This window comes from Aethalodelphis obliquidens, unplaced genomic scaffold (genome assembly GCF_003676395.1).
Source record: "Aethalodelphis obliquidens isolate GAN/ISIS:26980383/991018 unplaced genomic scaffold, ASM367639v1 scaffold31, whole genome shotgun sequence".
NCBI classification, from domain to species: domain Eukaryota; kingdom Metazoa; phylum Chordata; class Mammalia; order Artiodactyla; family Delphinidae; genus Aethalodelphis; species Aethalodelphis obliquidens.
In genome coordinates, this window is record NW_020837975.1 from 13,492,455 (window position 1) to 13,509,538 (window position 17,084).

The 17,084-nt window shown below is 48.7% G+C and overlaps 1 protein-coding gene across 1 annotated transcript; it reads right to left on the reverse strand.

Annotated features, from left to right (window-relative positions):
• Positions 1-239: 239 nt before the first annotated feature.
• Positions 240-17,075, reverse strand: GUCA1B (guanylate cyclase activator 1B). The gene is made up of 5 exons (XM_027127239.1): positions 16,981-17,075; positions 10,084-10,414; positions 3,333-3,482; positions 1,816-1,936; positions 240-1,108 (listed from the first exon to the last, which is right to left on the reverse strand). The coding sequence occupies exons 2-5, from the start codon at positions 10,288-10,290 to the stop codon at positions 981-983; spliced, it is 606 nt and encodes a 201-aa protein (XP_026983040.1). The 5' UTR covers positions 10,291-10,414; positions 16,981-17,075; the 3' UTR covers positions 240-980.
• Between the last annotated feature and the right edge of the window lie 9 nt (positions 17,076-17,084).

Below are 17,084 nucleotides of genomic sequence, written 5' to 3' on the forward strand. Positions count from 1 at the left end.
ATAATCTGAAAACTGCTTGTCTAGCCCAACCTGCTCACCGTGCAGATGAGACACCAAGGTTAGGGAAAAGAAATGGCCGTCTTGGGTCACACAGCAGTTGGAGGCAAAGCCTGGCCTAGAACCCAGGTTGGCAGGCCCCAGTTCTCTCCAGAGACAGAGTAAAGTTTTCTCCATCTTTTAAGGAGACACATTTGGCTTGTGGGCCTGTGATGGGGAATTGTGGAGGGTCCATTCTGGGAGCAGGGGTTGGAGAGGTGAGTGTGAGGGATGAGGGGTAGGGAGGGGGAGAGGAGGGTTGGGAGGGCTTGGCAGCAGGGGCTGGGGGAGCAGCACCAGGGCAGTGCTGAAACAGCCCCTTTAAGCACAGCTGACCCCCTCCAAGGGCAGGAAGACCACGGCCTTACTTGTTGCAAGTTTCCCTCCTGACACCCTTGGCAAGGACAACTTGGAGAGGAAGAGGCAAGAGTCCTCCCATGAACATTCCTCAGGATCCTGGGGTGATGTAATTATTATCCATCCCTTCTCCCCGATTCCTACCTTTTCTTCAGAGTCAACAACACCTGCCAGCCCCAGCCTTCTACTAGTCAGTTTCACACTGTGGGCATTCTCATTGCTAATTTCATCTATGGAACCCCTACCCCTCAGTTTTCCCTGCTTCCAGCTATGAACCACGTAGGAGTTTGTGGAAACCCCACAACCACCTAGCCAAGGCCTAGCTTTCCCAGGAGCAGCTGAAGGGGGAGAGGAAGCCTGTTCCCTTTACCACCCTGTGAATCCTCCCAATGGACCGGGTCCTGTTGGCCACTTGAGACCAACGGCCCCTCCCCTCCCCACTCCGCTCCACCCCCTGCACAGGGGATGCCAGGACGTCCAAGCCAGGATGAGAGTGGGCATAAGCAGGCTGAGCCAGGGACCCTCCCACTGCTCTGGAAACCTGGTGAGCCTGGAGTCTTGGAGGGGCTCCCAGGACGCCGGAGCCCTCAGAACACGGCACTTTTCCGCCTCTGCTGAGAGATCCAGCTACCGGGATTCACGTCCATCTGCAGCATCTTCATCACCCACTTGTCACGACGGGCACCTTCAATGAACTCATTCAGGGACAGTTGGCCTGCACAAGGGGTAGGAGAGACGGTCACAGGGGGAATGGAAGAAGTGGGGTGGGGGTGAGAGGTGAGGCCTTCTCTCCTTGGGTGCGCCTACACCTTGTCCGCAGATGAGCCTGCGGCCTCAGGGCCTAAGCTTGGGCCTTGTCGATTCCCTGATTCTCCAGGAGTCACCTGGAACCTTCAAGGGTTTCTTTAAGGGACTTTATTTGCAAGTGAGTTTAAGTTTTACTTCTGCCCGCGGTACCCTCAGAATGCTCTCGAGGGCTCTTCTGGGTGTGTTCCCAGCCAGCTGCCTCCCTGTGCAGCCTGGGGCTGGGGCTCTGAGCTACGGCGAGGAGAGCCCAAGTAGCTGGCTCTTAAGTACATGACCCCATTTTTTCCTTTCAACCGTTCTTAGCCCCATTTTCCAGGTGACGAAACTGAGACCAGGCTGAGAGGGTAAATGTAGCTCCCTGGTCCGCCCGACTCCAAAGCTTCTCTTCTTCCACTGCGCTTGCCTGGCCTCCATCAGCAACTCCACAGGAGTTTTAATCACTCTTACAAACCTCACATGCTAGTGACACCCTTGTTAGTTTAGGTATTCCCCTCTACACCCATCTCACTGTCAGGAGGTGAAGGGCCTCGCCTAAGGTCACATGGATAGAAAGTGGGGTGATCCAGGATGGGTGCCGTGCCCGCCACCCGCCCCACCATCCTCTCTGCCCATTACCATCTCCGTTCTCATCCACCAGAAGGAAGATCCTGTCCACAACCTCCTCAGGTGTGAGCAGCTTGCCTTGCCACTCAGCCTCCATCTCCACCCTGCAGGCTTTCTTCAGCTTGTAGATGGACTGTGGAAGAGAACCCGGCAGTATCCACAAGACCCTGCACACCCTGCCCTCTCCCCAGGACCCACATCCCTTTGCAGCTTGTCCCCAGCGCTGCCCCCCAGTCTGTGCATCTGAGGACCACGGGACCAAATTAAAAGTGACCCGTGGGTCCCATTGTTCCCTCAGGGTCCCATTGGCCTAATTCCAACCGAGGAGTTCCCGGCTTCACACACCGCCTCTGCCCCACGCCTTTGGCATTTCCACTGTGAGTGTCAGAGCTGACACCCAAAACCTTTAAGGAGGGATGTGGACGGCACAGTGATGGTCTAAACTCCACACTACAGAGGAAGAAATGGAGATTCAGAGAGGAAAAGAGATTTTAGTATATTTATAGATGTGTGTGTATGTGTGTGAAATAGGATGACGGGAGAGGGAAAAGCACAGGTGTCTCCCTTGCCCTGTTTCTGGCAATGAGGCAACGTTTGGAAGTGAAACGGGGACGAGACAGACAAATGTGAGGGTTATCCTTAGTCCTTGGTTGGGGCTCTGAGGACAGAGGTGTGCCTTCTGGGTCCCCCCTGCCCAGTGCAGCGCCTGGCACAAAGCACGCCCCACTAACGGTGCTGGGAGGCTCAGGGGTTACAGGCAGCCCAGCACCTCCTGGTGGATGAACTTGGGCAAACCACACAACCTCCACGGGCCGATTTCCTTATCTGTAAAATGGACCAACAATCCCCTCCTCGGAGTGCAGTTCTGGGGAGTAATAGGCTAATGCAGGTTGCGTGCAGAGTCTGAGCTGTAGTACTTTTTTTTACCCCTTGCTTGTTCTTTTGCTAGTAGTCAATCAGCTTTGTTAGTCTTTTCAAAGAACCAACTTTTGCTTTTGTTGACTTTCCTTAGGCATTTGTGTTCCGTTTCATTAATTTCTGCTTTTTATTAGTTCTTTCCTTCTGCTTTCTTTGGCCTTAATTTACTCTTTTTTCTAATTTCTTGAGATGACTTCTTGGATCATTGAATTTTCAACCTCTCTTATTTTCTAGTATATACATTTTAAGGCCACCGATGTTTCTGCAAGTCCAGCTTTAGCTGCATTCCACAAGTTTTGTTATGTTTGCATTATTATTCAGTTCACAATACTTTGTGTGTATGTGTGATATTATTGTTTTGATTCACGGAAGTGAATCCACTAGGAAGTGGATTGCCTAATTTCCAAACACATGGGGATTTTCTCATTCTCTTTTTGTAATTGATTTCTAGCTTAATTTCACTGTGGTCGGAAAGCACACTCTGAAGGATTCCAATGCCCCTTCCCACCCCCAGCCCCAGGGGCCCCCACTTCAGCAGCCAGCACTCACAGCCCAGCGGGGCTACATGCCCAGGTGCCTGCCCTGCACCCCTGCCCTGAGTAGACACTGACCTCCACGATGTCCAGCAGCTCCAGGCGGTCAAGGAAGCCATTGCGGTCCTTGTCATAGATCTTGAAGGTCCACTTCAGCTTGTGCTCCAGGGTGCCCCTCAGCACAAGGTTCAGGGCTGCCACATACTCCAGGAAGTCGATGGTGTCGTCCTGCATTGGGAGTGGGAGCTGTGAGGCTCCCTCCCGCCCGCTGCCCTATCTCCCTGGAGCGCAGGTGTGAGCCCTAATCTAGGCCACCATCCCTGTAAACTCAGGGCTTTGCCTCCTCCTTGCATTCCGTGTGCCTCTGCATCTGTGCTTGTGCTATTCTCTGCCCTGGGATCTACTCCCAGTCTCCATGCTCACCCACTCCTATCTGTCCTTCAAGGCTCAACTCAAGGGTCCCCTCCTCCAGGAAGCCTTCCTTCTCACACCACTTCAGCCACAATGATTTCCCTCTCCCTCTTCCGACACTCCCAGCACCCACCATCTATTCTACCCTTAAGTGTTTCGTGTGTCTCATTCTCTAGCTACAGTCTATGCTCTGGGAGAAAGGAGAGGGGTTTACATTACTTTTATCCCTTCTCCATGCTTAGCACAATGCCACTTCCACCCAGAGTCTCATAAATATTTATGAATCAATGAAGAAATGATTAAGTCTGAATTTCAGACTAACATAGTTTTGACAGGAAATTAGAAAGCAGGACCTCACGTATTTCAGGGTCAGGATCTCAGCCCTCCAAATCAAAAGTTGGAATTGTCATCTCTCCCAGGAGTGTCTGTCATTCCCATGACTTCGTTTTTTTTAATATAAATTTTTAAAAATTTTTATTTATTTTATTTATTTATTTTTGGCTGTGTTGGGTCTTCATTGCTGCGCGCGGGCTTTCTCTCGTTGCGACGAGCAGGGGCTGCTCTTCGTTGAGGTGCGCAGGCTTCTCATTGTGGTGGCTTCTCTTGTTGCGGAGCATGGGCTTTAGGCATGCGGGCTTCAGTAGTTGTGGCACGTGGGTTCAGTAGTTGTGGCTTGCGAGCTCTAGAGCACAGGGTTAGTAGTTGTGGTGCACAGGCTTAGTTGCTCCGTGGCACGTGGGATCTTCCCGCACCAGGGCTCGAACCTGTGTCCCCTGCATTGGCAGGCGGATTCTTAACCACTGTGCCACCAGGGAAGCCCATTCCCATGACTTTGTAATCAGAAATGGCATTGCTGGCCCAGAGCCCCACTGTCCCACTGGGTCAGGTCACTCAGCCCCGGTTCAAGGGGTGCCTGGGTGGGCAAGGTTTGAGCAACAGAAGAACACGGCCCCAAATGAGGGAAACAGAAAAAGCCTAATGAAAAACCAAGAAAATAAGATGAGCCTACCTGAAGAGTTTTATTCAACATCCTTTATATAATTCCTTCTGGTCCTCCACACTCCTCACAATGTATTTACCTAATTGAGGTTAGACTGTAGCTATAATTTTAGTTCCTGGATTTTTATTTAAAAATTTCCCATGCCTTCAAAATTATTTTAAATCATACCTTTGCTTCTTCTTTTTCAGAGGAATACTGGGAAGTCCCTCTTGCTGAACATGGTTTTGATATTTTACGTGACACAATGAACATCTTTGTGCATATGTATTTTTTCTTATGTCTCTGGTAATTTCTGTAGGGTAGATTCTTAGCAGTTGCTGGGTGTTCCTCGCCCCACACCAGTAGTCTTTTTTTTTTTTTTTTGGCTGCGTTGGGTCTTCCTTGCTGCGCGTGGGCTTTCTCTAGTTGTGGTGAGCAGGGGCTACTGCGGTGGCTTCTCTTGTTGCAGAGCACAGGCTATAAGTGTGCGGCTGCAATAGTTGCAGCACGCGGGCTCAGTAGTTGTGGCGCACAGGCTTCGTTGCTCCACGGCATGTAGGATCTTCCCGGGCCAGGGCTCGAACCTGTGTCCCCTGCATTGGCAGGCGGATTCTTAACCACTGAGCCACCAGGGAAGCCGCTCTATGAATTTTTTAATTGAAATATAGTTGATGTACAATATTATATAAATTGCAGGTGTGCAATACAGTGATTCATAATTTTTAAAGATTATGCTCCACTTATTGGAGCATACAGTATTGGCTATAGTCCCTGTGTTGTACAGTATATCCTTGTAGCTTATTTCATATGTAATAGTTTGTTCCGCTTAATCCCCTACCCCTGAATTGCCCCTCCCCACTTGTTCTACAAAATTTTATCACGTGTAGATACGAATAACTCTCAACACAAAGAAGCTCTCTTGTGTTACCTCTTAAGGGTCACATCTTTCCCCCAACCGTAACACTTGACAACCACTGATGTGTTCTCCATCACAATAATATTTTCACTTTGAGAATGGTATATAAATAGAATCATATAATGTGTAACTCTTTTTTTCACTCAGCACAATGCCCTGGGGATTCATCTCAGTCACTGCATGCATCAACAGTTCCTTCCTTTTTATTACTGCATGGTGCACCATTGTATGAATGGTCCCTAGTTTGCTTTCTGTTTGCTCACTGAAGGTTATTTGGCTTGTGTCCAGTTTTTCTTCCCCAGCTCTACTGAGGTAATAATTGCAAAATAGCCTTTTAAGGAACTCTGTGTAAGATTAAGGTGTACAATGTGAAAATTGGTTGTTCTTTAAAAGGCTATTTTCATTAGTAATTACTATTTATTAAGCTTACTAAAAATAGATGTTAGGTTTCTTTTAAAATAAGAATTGGGTAGGAAAATGTGTGCAAAATGGCTGGTAGGGGGCTTCCCTGGTGGCGCAGTGGTTGAGAGTCCGCCTGCCGATGCAGGGGACGCGGGTTCGTGCCCTGGTCCGGGAGGATCCCACATGCCACGGAGCGGCAGGGCCCGTAAGCCATGGCTGCTGAGCCTGCGTGTACGGGGCCTGTGCTCTGCTACGGGAGAGGCCACAGCAGTGAGAGGCCCGCGTACCGCAAAAAAAAAAAAAAAAAAAAAAAAAAAAAGGCTGGTAGGGATCATCTGTTTTACATACATCATCTCCCTCAGGTCTGTCATCCCCATGTTATGAATGAGGAAACAGAGACTCAGAGGTTGAATAAGTTGCCCAAGAAATTCCAACCCAGCAAGTGGCAGAGGCTTTCAAGCTACATGCCTTCTCCAGTTCATCAGGTTGGGAGAAATGTCTTACTCCATGCAAGGTCTATTACTGTCTACAAAATGAACCTGGTGTCTAGCACCAAGGGGAGAACAACAAACAAAAAACCACGGACAAATCCCTACTCTCCAGATCTCTAGATTCCCCCACATTCTTTGTCTAGAACCTTCTGTTCTCGTAACATGCTGTCTCACCATGATACGGTTTCCACAAAGACCCCTCGCCTTACCTGAGGCCCACTGTAGAGCAGCCCCTTCCTGACAAGTGATCTCCCCTGCGAGTTTACTTCAAACCCCCCAACCCTAGGGACTTCCCTGGTGGCACAGTGGTTTAGAATCTGCCTGCCAAGGCAAGGGGCACGGGTTCGAGCCCTGGTCAGGGAAGATCCCACATGCCACGGAGCAACCAATCCCGTGCGCCAAACTACTGAGCCTGTGTTCTAGAGCCCACGAGCCACAACTACTGAGCCCATGTGCCACAACTACTGAAGCCCACGCGCCTAAAGCCTGTGCTCCGCAACAAGAGAAGCTGCCGCAATGAGAAGCCTGCACACCGCAACAAAGAGTAGCCCCTGCTCGCTGCAACTAGAGAAAGCCCGCACGCAACAATGAAGACCCATCACAGCCAAAAATAAATAAATTTAAAAAAAAAGAAAAGAAATAGAAAAAAATTTTAAAAAACACACCTCCCCCCCCCCCCCGGACCAGCTCTGGAAAGCTTCCAGCTGGGGCTAATCTCATGAATTGCACACGAGCTCTCATCAGCTTCAATTACGCACAGGGGCCCAAGATGATGGAAATGCCTGTCTACTCAAGAGGTGGAGCAGAAGTGACAGGAACGTGATCTGCTCTGTGGGATTACCTGCGTCGTTTCTCCCTGAACGGGCTGCACTGGTGAACCAACCCTGACCCCCAACACTCCTTACATAAGGATCCCGAAGGACATTTGAGCTTCATCCTCCCTTTTCTTCCATCCAGTGCATCACAGGCAAGCACCAGAGACGAGTGTTACTACCACCACCAGGAGGGGGCGTAGCAGCAGCAGAGACCAGGTACTCCTACCTCCTTGCCTCCACCAAAACCCTGTTTCCACCACCTCAGATTTTGACGTGTGAGCAAGATCTATGAGCTCTTTTGATTTTATTTGCCCCAGAAATCTCAGACCAACTGCCTAGAAACAAGACTTGCTGATACAAAGACTGTGCCAAGGTGGAAAGTGGAGTCGGGTGGAGGTTTGGAGACACAAAGTGGGAAAAGAAAAGAAAGAAGGCTCAGTCCCTGACAGAGGAGCTGAAAACACCTGCCTGGAATGCTCTTCCTTACAGCAGGAGGCCAAGTAATAAATAGAGAAGGGACGGTGGAGTTACAAAATTATCAGCTGAGGCCAAACCCAGGGGATAAGCACTTGATGAGCAACAGGAAATTTACTTAGTCTCAAAGTATCTCCCTATAAGATGCTTATAAATTACAAAGGAAAAAGAGTCACTTTACAGTGGTGGAACCTGGCAGAACACCATGTATCCAAGTGATCGAAGTGAACCACTCCACTAATGGGACAAACCAACATCATGTGTCCCCTGACATGATGCACTCAGGAGGACACAGCATCTCTTCTGGGGCATTTCTGCCAGAAGTGTAACCTGAATCTCATCACGAGGCAACATGGGACAAACCCAAATCACTGGTCTGCAGTCTTTGAAAATGTCAGAGTCAAATAAGATGAAGAAAAGCTGAGATTAAAGTTTCCAAATTAAAGGCTAAGAAAGAGACAGGACAAGTAAATGCAATGTGTGATCAAACGAAAAAAAAAAAAAAAAAGGTTATAATGGATGTCACCAGGACCATTGACCAAACTTGAATATGGATTGTCGATTAGATAACAGAATTTATTACTGTTGAATTTCCTGATTTGATCACTTATTAGGTTAAGAGAATGCCCTTGGTCTTAGAAAATACACCCTAGAATACTTGGGTAAAATGTTGTGATGCCTATAATTTTCTCTAAAAAACATGTATGTATATGCACAATATACACATATATGTATATATTATGTGTATGTATATATACATAAATACATAATACATTACACGGAGAGAATGGTAAAGCAAATGAGGCAAAATGTAAACAGTTGGAGAATTTGGATAAATTGTACATGGGAATTAATTGCACTATTATAATTTTTCTGTAAATTTAAAATCATACCAAAATTAAAAGGTTGTTTTAAAAACAATTGATGAATATTATATGCTGATTTATAGGAGGAGATTAGGTATAAGAGGTCAGCCATATTATTCCCAGGGGCTTCATAATCCCTTTGAGATCTTGAATTGTTATTATACTGAATTTTAAATGAATTTGAGGAAGATTGATAAATCTATGACAGTGACTCTTGCTATATATAATCTATCTATTTACTTTTCTTGTGACATTCAACACTTAGAAAAATCATTTTCTCTCTGAAAAAAACCCAATAAACTGCCTTCTGGGCAGGAGCACTTGCCTGGAACTCAGGCCCCCTGAGTATATGATCTTGGTCAATCAATTCACTGAATTTGGAATAACAACCTCTGACTGATCCCTCCCAGGGCTGCTGCTGCCTCAGAGGCGCCTGTGGAGAGGAGCTTTGAGAAGGCTGAAGCTCACTCTGGGCCCCGAGATAGGGTTCATCTCCAAGGAGGTTTCTGTTGCAGGGAATGACGCTGATCCCGCCCTCCCGCCCCCTACAGGCGATGAGGAGATGTGCACTGACCGGTACCAGGGTCAGTTTGGGACCCAAAGAAGCGTTCCCAGTGACTCTCTCTAGAAAGTGAAGCTCACCCCTACAAAGAAGTGGGATACCCACCGCTTTCTCCAGATTAATTATCTAAGTCCAACCCACCTCCCCCTCAATTTGGGGGACTGAAATAGGTATCTGAGGCAAACCTAATGGTTTAAAGTACTGCGGAGGCGCTGGACTGGATGGCCTTAAGTAATGAAGGGATTTCAATGTTTGAATTCAATTCCCAGGTGCGCATTTACAAAATATATTATCTTCTTAGCTCCTGGTGCCATCCAAGGGCTGGAAGAAACCCTGTGGATGGACGATTTCATGACATCTTTTATGGCTTGAAGAGTAGAAAGGGGCTTTTGCAATAATCCGTCCAACTTCCAAGTCCAGGAAGGAGCCTCCTCCAGCTTTCTGGGTGGGAAGAGCTGACCGGTCTCAATTCGAAGGACCCCAACAAGGGGGCGCTCACGACCTGTTCCAAGATAGCTCCGCCCATTTAGGGCAGCTCTGGAGCCCCTTATCTTTACAGCGAGGGGTGCTCTGGTGGGTGCGAAAAACCAGGTCCTCCGGCTACGGAGCCCTGTCCATAAATACACGCAGAGAGGGCTGGGCCGTGCGCCTTTCTGCAGAGTCTCCCCTCAGCTCTCAGGAAGGCCAGTCACATGAGAGCGGAGAGGTGGAGGGGAGGAAGAGAAGACGGAAAGAGGAATGATGGAGAGAAGAGTTTGGGGGAACAGTGAGACAGAAAAGGCGAGAGGGGATGGAGAGAAACGAAGAGCAGAGGAAAAGCAGGAGGACTGGGGAACTGAGCTCCCATTGAGGATGCTCCTTTAGCACTGGGATGAGACTTGAGCCATCAGTCCTCCCCCTCAGGGCGCCTTACCCCGTTCTTGTCGAAAGCTCGGAACATGCCCTCTACATACTGGGAGGCCTCCTCGTTGCCCGCGACCTTGAAGAAGCGCTTAAACTCGTGCAGGAAGAGCGTGCCGCTGGGGCACTCCTCCAGGAACTTCCTGTACCACTCCTGCAGCTCCGCCACGTCCAGCACGCCGTTCTTCTCTGCCTCCTCCCCGCTGAACTGCTGCCCCATCCTGGCTCCCGGGGACGTCAGGGAGCAAGAGTCTATGCTTCCTCCCGGGCTTCTGCCAATGGATTCCTTAGGCGAGGGCCCTCTTCCTCCCTTTCCTCCTCTTAGCCAGGCTCTTCATCACCTCCTAGCCAACAGAACAGGATGGGCAGTGCAGGGGACTGGCAGCGAGGGGGCGGGACCAGGCCAGCTAAGCGCCCTAAGATCATTAGAAGATTCCCCTGGAAAGTCTGACCTCCAGTCAGCTAAGCTCCCCCAGCCTCACCCCTCCCTTTAGTCTCATGAACCACTCAACTAAGCTGCCGGGCAGATTCTGAAGAGGGAGAAGGGGAGGACACTGAGAGGTAGGCAGATGGAGTGGGAGTTGGGAAGACAGGCTGAGACCCTCCCATCTCACACGTGCTCCCTGTCCCTTTCCGTTGGGCACCATGCTGCTCCAGGGAGGCCCATCTTGGAGATACAGGAGACTCTGAAGTCCAGAGAGGAAGCAAGGCCAACTCCTAGCCCATAAAACAGAATTACTGGTGAGCTGGGGCTTGCCCTTCACTTGGCCTAATGAGAAGCAGCAGGATATATGATGCGAAGGGCTCTGGGTGAGCACCTCTGTCCCCAGACTAACTCAGTGCCCAGCACGATATCTGAAGCTCCTTTACAGATCACACCCTTGAGTCTTGGAAGTTCTCCATCTCCCAGTTTAAAGTACAAATACTTCCCTCCTACACCCTTCATCCAAGACCTATCAGCAGGGCTCTTCCCACTTTTTCTCCAAAGTATAAACACATGAGAAGGATCTGGGAGCGTGGCTTAACTTATCTCTGAAGGCTCTTACTTTTTTTTTTTTTTTTGCGCGTTATGCGGGCCTCTCACTGTTGTGGCCTCTCCCATTGCGGAGCACAGGCTCCGGACGCGCAGGCTCCGGACGTGCAGGCTCAGCGGCCCAGCCGCTCCACGGCATGTGGGATCCTCCCGGACCGGGGCACGAACCCGTGTCCCCTGCATCGGCAGGCGGACTCTCAACCACTGCGCCACCAGGGAAGCCCCGGCTCTTACTTTTATATTAAAGGTTCATGCGAATTTGGTTTTGAAAATTATTTTTATTTATTTATTTTGGCCGCGCCGCTAGGCATGCAGGATCCTAGCTCCCCAACCACGGATCGAACCTGCATCCCCTGCGTTAGAAGTGTGGAGTCTTAACCACTGGACCACCAGGAAAGTCCTGCGAATTTATTTTTGAATCAGTTATATACTCATGCTTATGTTAATGGAATATAAAAATGACACGTCCAAGAAATCAGAAAACCTGGAGCACTAATTTTTTTGAGATTTTAGGGGCAGTCCTTCCAGTGTGTCTCATAATCTCAGGCGCAGCACTGCCTGCCTCCCACCGGATGTTCATTCCTGAATTGCTTTGTACATTCCAGTCTCTCTCTCTCTCTCTTGCTCATTCTCGCTCGCTCTCACTCTCAGCTCCCTGCCTCCAGACGTCCCTAATCTCTCAAAGTTCTTCTAATTTCCTTGCCATCCCTGAAGGTGGAACCCCGCTTCCTCTGTCATCCTTTCAAGTGCCGATGGGTTTTTCTCCCAAATCCCACGTGCCTCTGGATCTGGAGATTAAGGCTGGTCTCCTCCTTGTTCAGCTGTTGCCTCTACCTTTCCTCTTTCCTCTTTTCTCCCTCAGAAATGCCAGCGCCTTCGAGGCCACGTCTGACCCTCCCATCTTGTCCATACTTGTCCATATTGTCATCATTCACTGGTGACGTCACCATTCGTCCCAAAGCATCAGGTGGACAGCTGGTCTCTCCCACTCTGGCCTCAAAGGTTCTTCTCTCCCCAGTTCCCAAGAGCTTTTCTTCCACCCCACCTTGGCCCCCATTCACTGTGGTCCCTGGGCCAGCAGCTGCAACATCTGGGAGTCTGTTAGAAATGCAGATTCTCAGGCCCTCCTCCCCTAGTGAATCTGGAACTTGGGGTTGCGGGGCCACAGTCTGTGTTTTAAAAAGCTCTCCAGGTGCTTCCACGGCACGTGAAGTCTGAGAATGTCTACCGGAGGCCTTGCTACCATGAATTTCTCTACCGATGGTCTGAAACATTCAAACACCGTCATCGCCTCTCCTTCCACTCACTTACACTAACAGCTTCACTCCAGCAACTCACCAGCACTGTTGAGACTTCCAACCCATCTATCACTATGCTTTTTAACATCTGTCACATTCTCACTTTCTTCCTTATCCTGACGCACGGCCCAGAACTCTTGTCATTTCCTTGACATGACCTTGACCTTTGCGCCCCTCTCTCCCTCTAACTACTCGCTTGGCAAAACCTGACCCTGGCTACAGCTATCCCCTTAATTAGGCACTAACACTTCATCTGCACCCGAGGCTGAACACAGCTGGAAAAAGTCAGAAAATCACACTGGCCGCACACACTTCAAATAATGCCGGACAGTTGTACTGCACGTTCTCCTCTGCTGACTTGAGTCCCTTCTCCCCAAGATGATTCTTCCACCACGCTTCCTGCCCTCAAAACTTCCCCTTGCTCCCACGTTCAACTGATGACCTTGTCACATCCTTTACTTCACAGAGAAGCAGATGCATCTGACAACCACCTCATCCTCCCATAGCAGACACACCTCTCTGCACCTGTGCTCACATACCCAGCCTCTCTTCCTGGTTCGATGGATGCAGCGTCCCTTTCCCACTTCTCCCCGTCAGCTCCTCCACTTGGTTTCTAGATGTCACCTCCCTTTGCCTACTCAAGCACTTCATGTCCACAGTAATCCCTTTCTCTTCTGCACCCTCCATTTATCCTTCTCTAACGGATCATTCCCGTTTGCAGATGTGCTTTAATATCACCTTTATGAAAACAAGATTAAACAAAACAAAAATTCTTCCTTGATCCCACATTCAGGATCCCACTGTGACTTTTTTGGGCCTACCCACGTTTGCCTTCATGGGTCACAAGATTAATATTGATAATTAAATATTAAATAAGAAAATATTAAAAGTGCTATTTTATCATTCATTTGTAAAAAGATGAATATAATCCAGTCCAGTCTAGGTTGCATTATATTCTTTCTTTCTTCTGGTTTTGAAAATTAAAACACTTAAAAGAAATTAAAAATATTGTGGGCCCGGGGACTTCCCTGGTGGCGCAGTGGTTAAGAATCCGCCTGCCGATGCAGGGGACATGGGTTCGAGCCCTGGTCCGGGAAGATCCCACATGCCACAGAGCAACTAAGCCCATGCACCACAACTACTGAGCCTGCACCCTAGAGCCTGCGAGCCACAACTACTGATCCCAGTGCCACAACTACTGAAGCCCACGCACCTAGAGCCTGTGCTCCACAAGAGAAGCCACTGCAATGAGAAGCCCACGCACCGCAACGAAGAGTAGCCCCCACTCACTGCAACTAGATAAAGCCTGCGTGCAGCAACGAAGACCCAACGCAGCCAAAAAGAAAATAAAGAAAAATAAATATTGTGGGCCCTAGGTACTGTGCCTACTGGATCCACTGGCCCTGCCGACTCCTACTCCCCTCCAGCCACTGTCCTAACTTTGGCTCCTGTGACAACAAAACCCCTTGTGGAAGATGTTATTTTCCGAAACTGGCACAGCAGTAGGTCTGGTCTTCCATGTTCCTTCCATCAAGGGGAAGAGTCTATTTCTCCCTCTCTTCAAGCTGGATGGGACTTTATGGTACTCAACGAAGAGAATGGGCAGAAGCGACACTATGTGACTTCCGAGACTAGGTCATCAAAGGCGACAGGGTTTGTGGCTGGCTCTCCCTCGGGACTTGCCCGGGGAATGCAGCCACCATATTGTGGGGAAGCCCAGAGCACACGCAGGGCTTCCAGCTGACAGTCAGCCTCAACCACCAGGCTGAGGGAGTCAGTGAACCTGTAGATGCCTCCAGGCCTGGCCTTCCAGCACCCCAGCTGATACCAAATGGAGCAGACAGTGTTCCCAGACTGCAGATCTGCATGCAAAGTAGATGTTGTCATGAAGCCATGAAGTGTCGGGCATTTTTTAAGGTAGCAGTAGATAACTGAACCTGGTTTGCATCCTCTCCATTTCTTATTCTCTCCTCAACTTACTCCAATTGGATACTTATCCCCATCACTCCATGGAGAAGGCTTTACAGTGGTCACCAATGACCTACTTTTCCTACTCAACCTGCCAGCAGATTCAGCACAGCTCACCAAGTGAGTTCTTCCTTCAAACACCTTAGGTTTCAAGGACCCATATGTGTCTGATTTCACTCCAATCTCACTGACTGCACATCTCCTTTGCCAGCACCTCCTCCTTTTAAACAAATCTCTTCATGCTTGGGCTTCCCAGGCTTGTCCTCAGTACCACTCTCCCGTCTACTCACATGCTCTCCCGAGAGAGCTCATTCACCCTCAACATTACATACCATTTGTAGATTCCAGATTCATGAGCCCAGCTGTCTACTGGACAGCTCAACTCAGATCACAAACTTAGCAAGGCCAAAGCCAAAGTACTGATTTCCTTCCCAAATCCCTCCTCAACCCTTCTCAACCTCAGTCACGGCATCACCATTTTATCTAGCTGCCTAGGCCAAAAATGAGTCATCCCTGAGTCCTTTCTTTCTCTTAGATCTCATTTCAATCTATTAGTAGGTCATTCCATCAGCTCCACCTCCAAACTTATTCTGAATCCAACCACTTCCCATCCCCTCCATTTCTGCAGCTCTGGTCCAGGCCACGTCCTCTCACTGGTCCACTGCAGCAGTCCTAACTGGCCTTCCTGCCCCCACCTTCCCATCACCTCCCTCCTTCCAGTCCACACCCAGGAGCCAGAGGAGTGTGTTCTAAAGCGTAAATCAAATCCTATCACTGTCCTGCTCCAAACCCTCCCATGGCTTCCCAATGAAACTCAGGATAAAATCCACACTCCCTCCCACGGCCATGATGCACTATAGGATCCTCCTACTTCATCTTCATGTTGCTCTGCCCTATCCACAGACACACCACACTCACTGGGCCTTAGCACTGATGGGTCCTGCTGCTTGGAATGCTCTTCCCCAGACCCTCACATGGCTGCCTCCTTCTTGACATTCTCCCCTCCTCAGAGAGAACTTTCCCAACCTCACCTCAAATAGCTACTGAAGTAATTCTGACATTATCCTACTTTATTTGCTTCATAGTGCTTAACTGCTTATGAAATGATCTTACTATTATTTTTTCCCCTAGCATGTCTTCCTCACTAGAATCTAAGGTCCTTGAGGAGAGGGACTTCAACATACACACTGCAGAATTTCCAAAACCTAGAACAGTGCTTGGCACAAACAAGGAATTCTTGGCAGAAACAAGACTTGTTGAGTAACTGAGCAAAGTGCTTGACACACGGTCAGAGCTGAATTGATGTGTGCTACTCTTAATTTTACAAGACAACAGCTCTTGATTCCTTTGAGAATGCCTGGGTTAGCAGATTTTTTTTTCGTTCCTTGGCGACGCTATGCGGCATGTGGGATCTTAGTTCCCCGACCAGGGATGGAACCTGTGCCCCCTGCAGTGGAAGCGCGGAGTCCTAACCACTGGACCACCAGGGAATTCCCTAGCAGATATTTGTCAATGGGAAAAGATAATGGGATTTTAGCACCGGAAGAGGTCTCCAGTGATTTTTCGAACTTGTCCCCATCTCATCACACCTGAAGACAGCATATGCAACCCACTGCTGTGGGCACCTGTGCTCAAGAGACCGTATGAATGAAACAGAACTTGATTTAGCCTCTGGCAGACGAATCGAAAATTCAATTGGCTTTTCATGTGGGTCAGTTGCCCATGACCTGCCCTTAAACACCGCTGAGCTGTTGAGGTATAAATATATCAGTTTTAAAGAGGATTAGGACCCCACAGAGAACGGTAGCGTGAAGTGAGTAACAATAGTAAGGCTTTAAGGAGGACAGGGTTAGGACTTGAGCAGGGATTTGCAAAGAGGACCCTGGGGATCGCAGGCATTCAGCCATAAGCCTGGCTCCAGGGGTAACGAAATGCGTGTGAGCAAACCAGTGTCTGCAGAGCCTGAGATGGGCCTGGCGCAAAGCCCCAGGGTTAACTGTCTCCATGCCAGGGTTCCTACAACCCAGTAGGCCCCTCCTTGCTGGAGCTTAAACTCTCCTGTTGCTGCCTCAGACAGTCAGGACCAATGTCAGCCTTGAGACCACAGGGATCGCGCTGTGGGTTATGCTTCTTGCCTTTATTCATACACATTTACATCTTTTCTTCTTTATTTTCCCCCAGTCAATCTCTTTACTTCTAAGCCTTAGGGGAAATGAGTAGCACACTTTGCTAATGTGCAAGGGGAAATAAATCTGGATTTTAGGTTTGAATAGTCTGCATTTAATGTGTGGGCATTTGAGTACATCCTAGCCTTTAAAAATTAGGTTCTGAGGCTCTGTCTTCACTAACCTGAACTCAGACAACTCAGTTTCACCTTTTCGTCTCAGTTTCATCTGTCAACTGAAAGTGCAATTAAGTGGGCAAGTCAAACTTAGTTTTCTCTCCTATAAAATGGGGATAATAGTAACTACTTTATTGGGTTGTTATAAAGATTAAATAAAATAATATCTGTAAATGCTTGGCATAATGTATGGTGGTTATCATAATAAGCATGCTACATGTTTTCTCATCTAAATTAAATTTTGCAACCACTGTAAGGTGTTATCCTCACCTTAGAGATACTCTGAAGTCCTTTCCAGCTGTTTTTTAAACAGTACAGCACACAAGCATCTGCTGTATCATCAAATTTGTTCTGCCATCTGGTAATAGCTGTCA

Excerpts from the sequence above, each read along its gene's own strand:
- GUCA1B (XM_027127239.1), bottom strand. The coding sequence starts at position 10,290 with ATGGGGCAGCAGTTCAGCGGGGAGGAGGCAGAGAAGAACGGCGTGCTG. Across the intron at positions 1,937-3,332 it reads AGCTGCTGGACATCGTGGAG|TCCATCTACAAGCTGAAGAA; the intron begins GTCAGTGTCTAC and ends TCTCTTCCACAG. Across the intron at positions 1,109-1,815 it reads GGTGGATGAGAACGGAGATG|GCCAACTGTCCCTGAATGAG; the intron begins GTAATGGGCAGA and ends CCCCTTGTGCAG.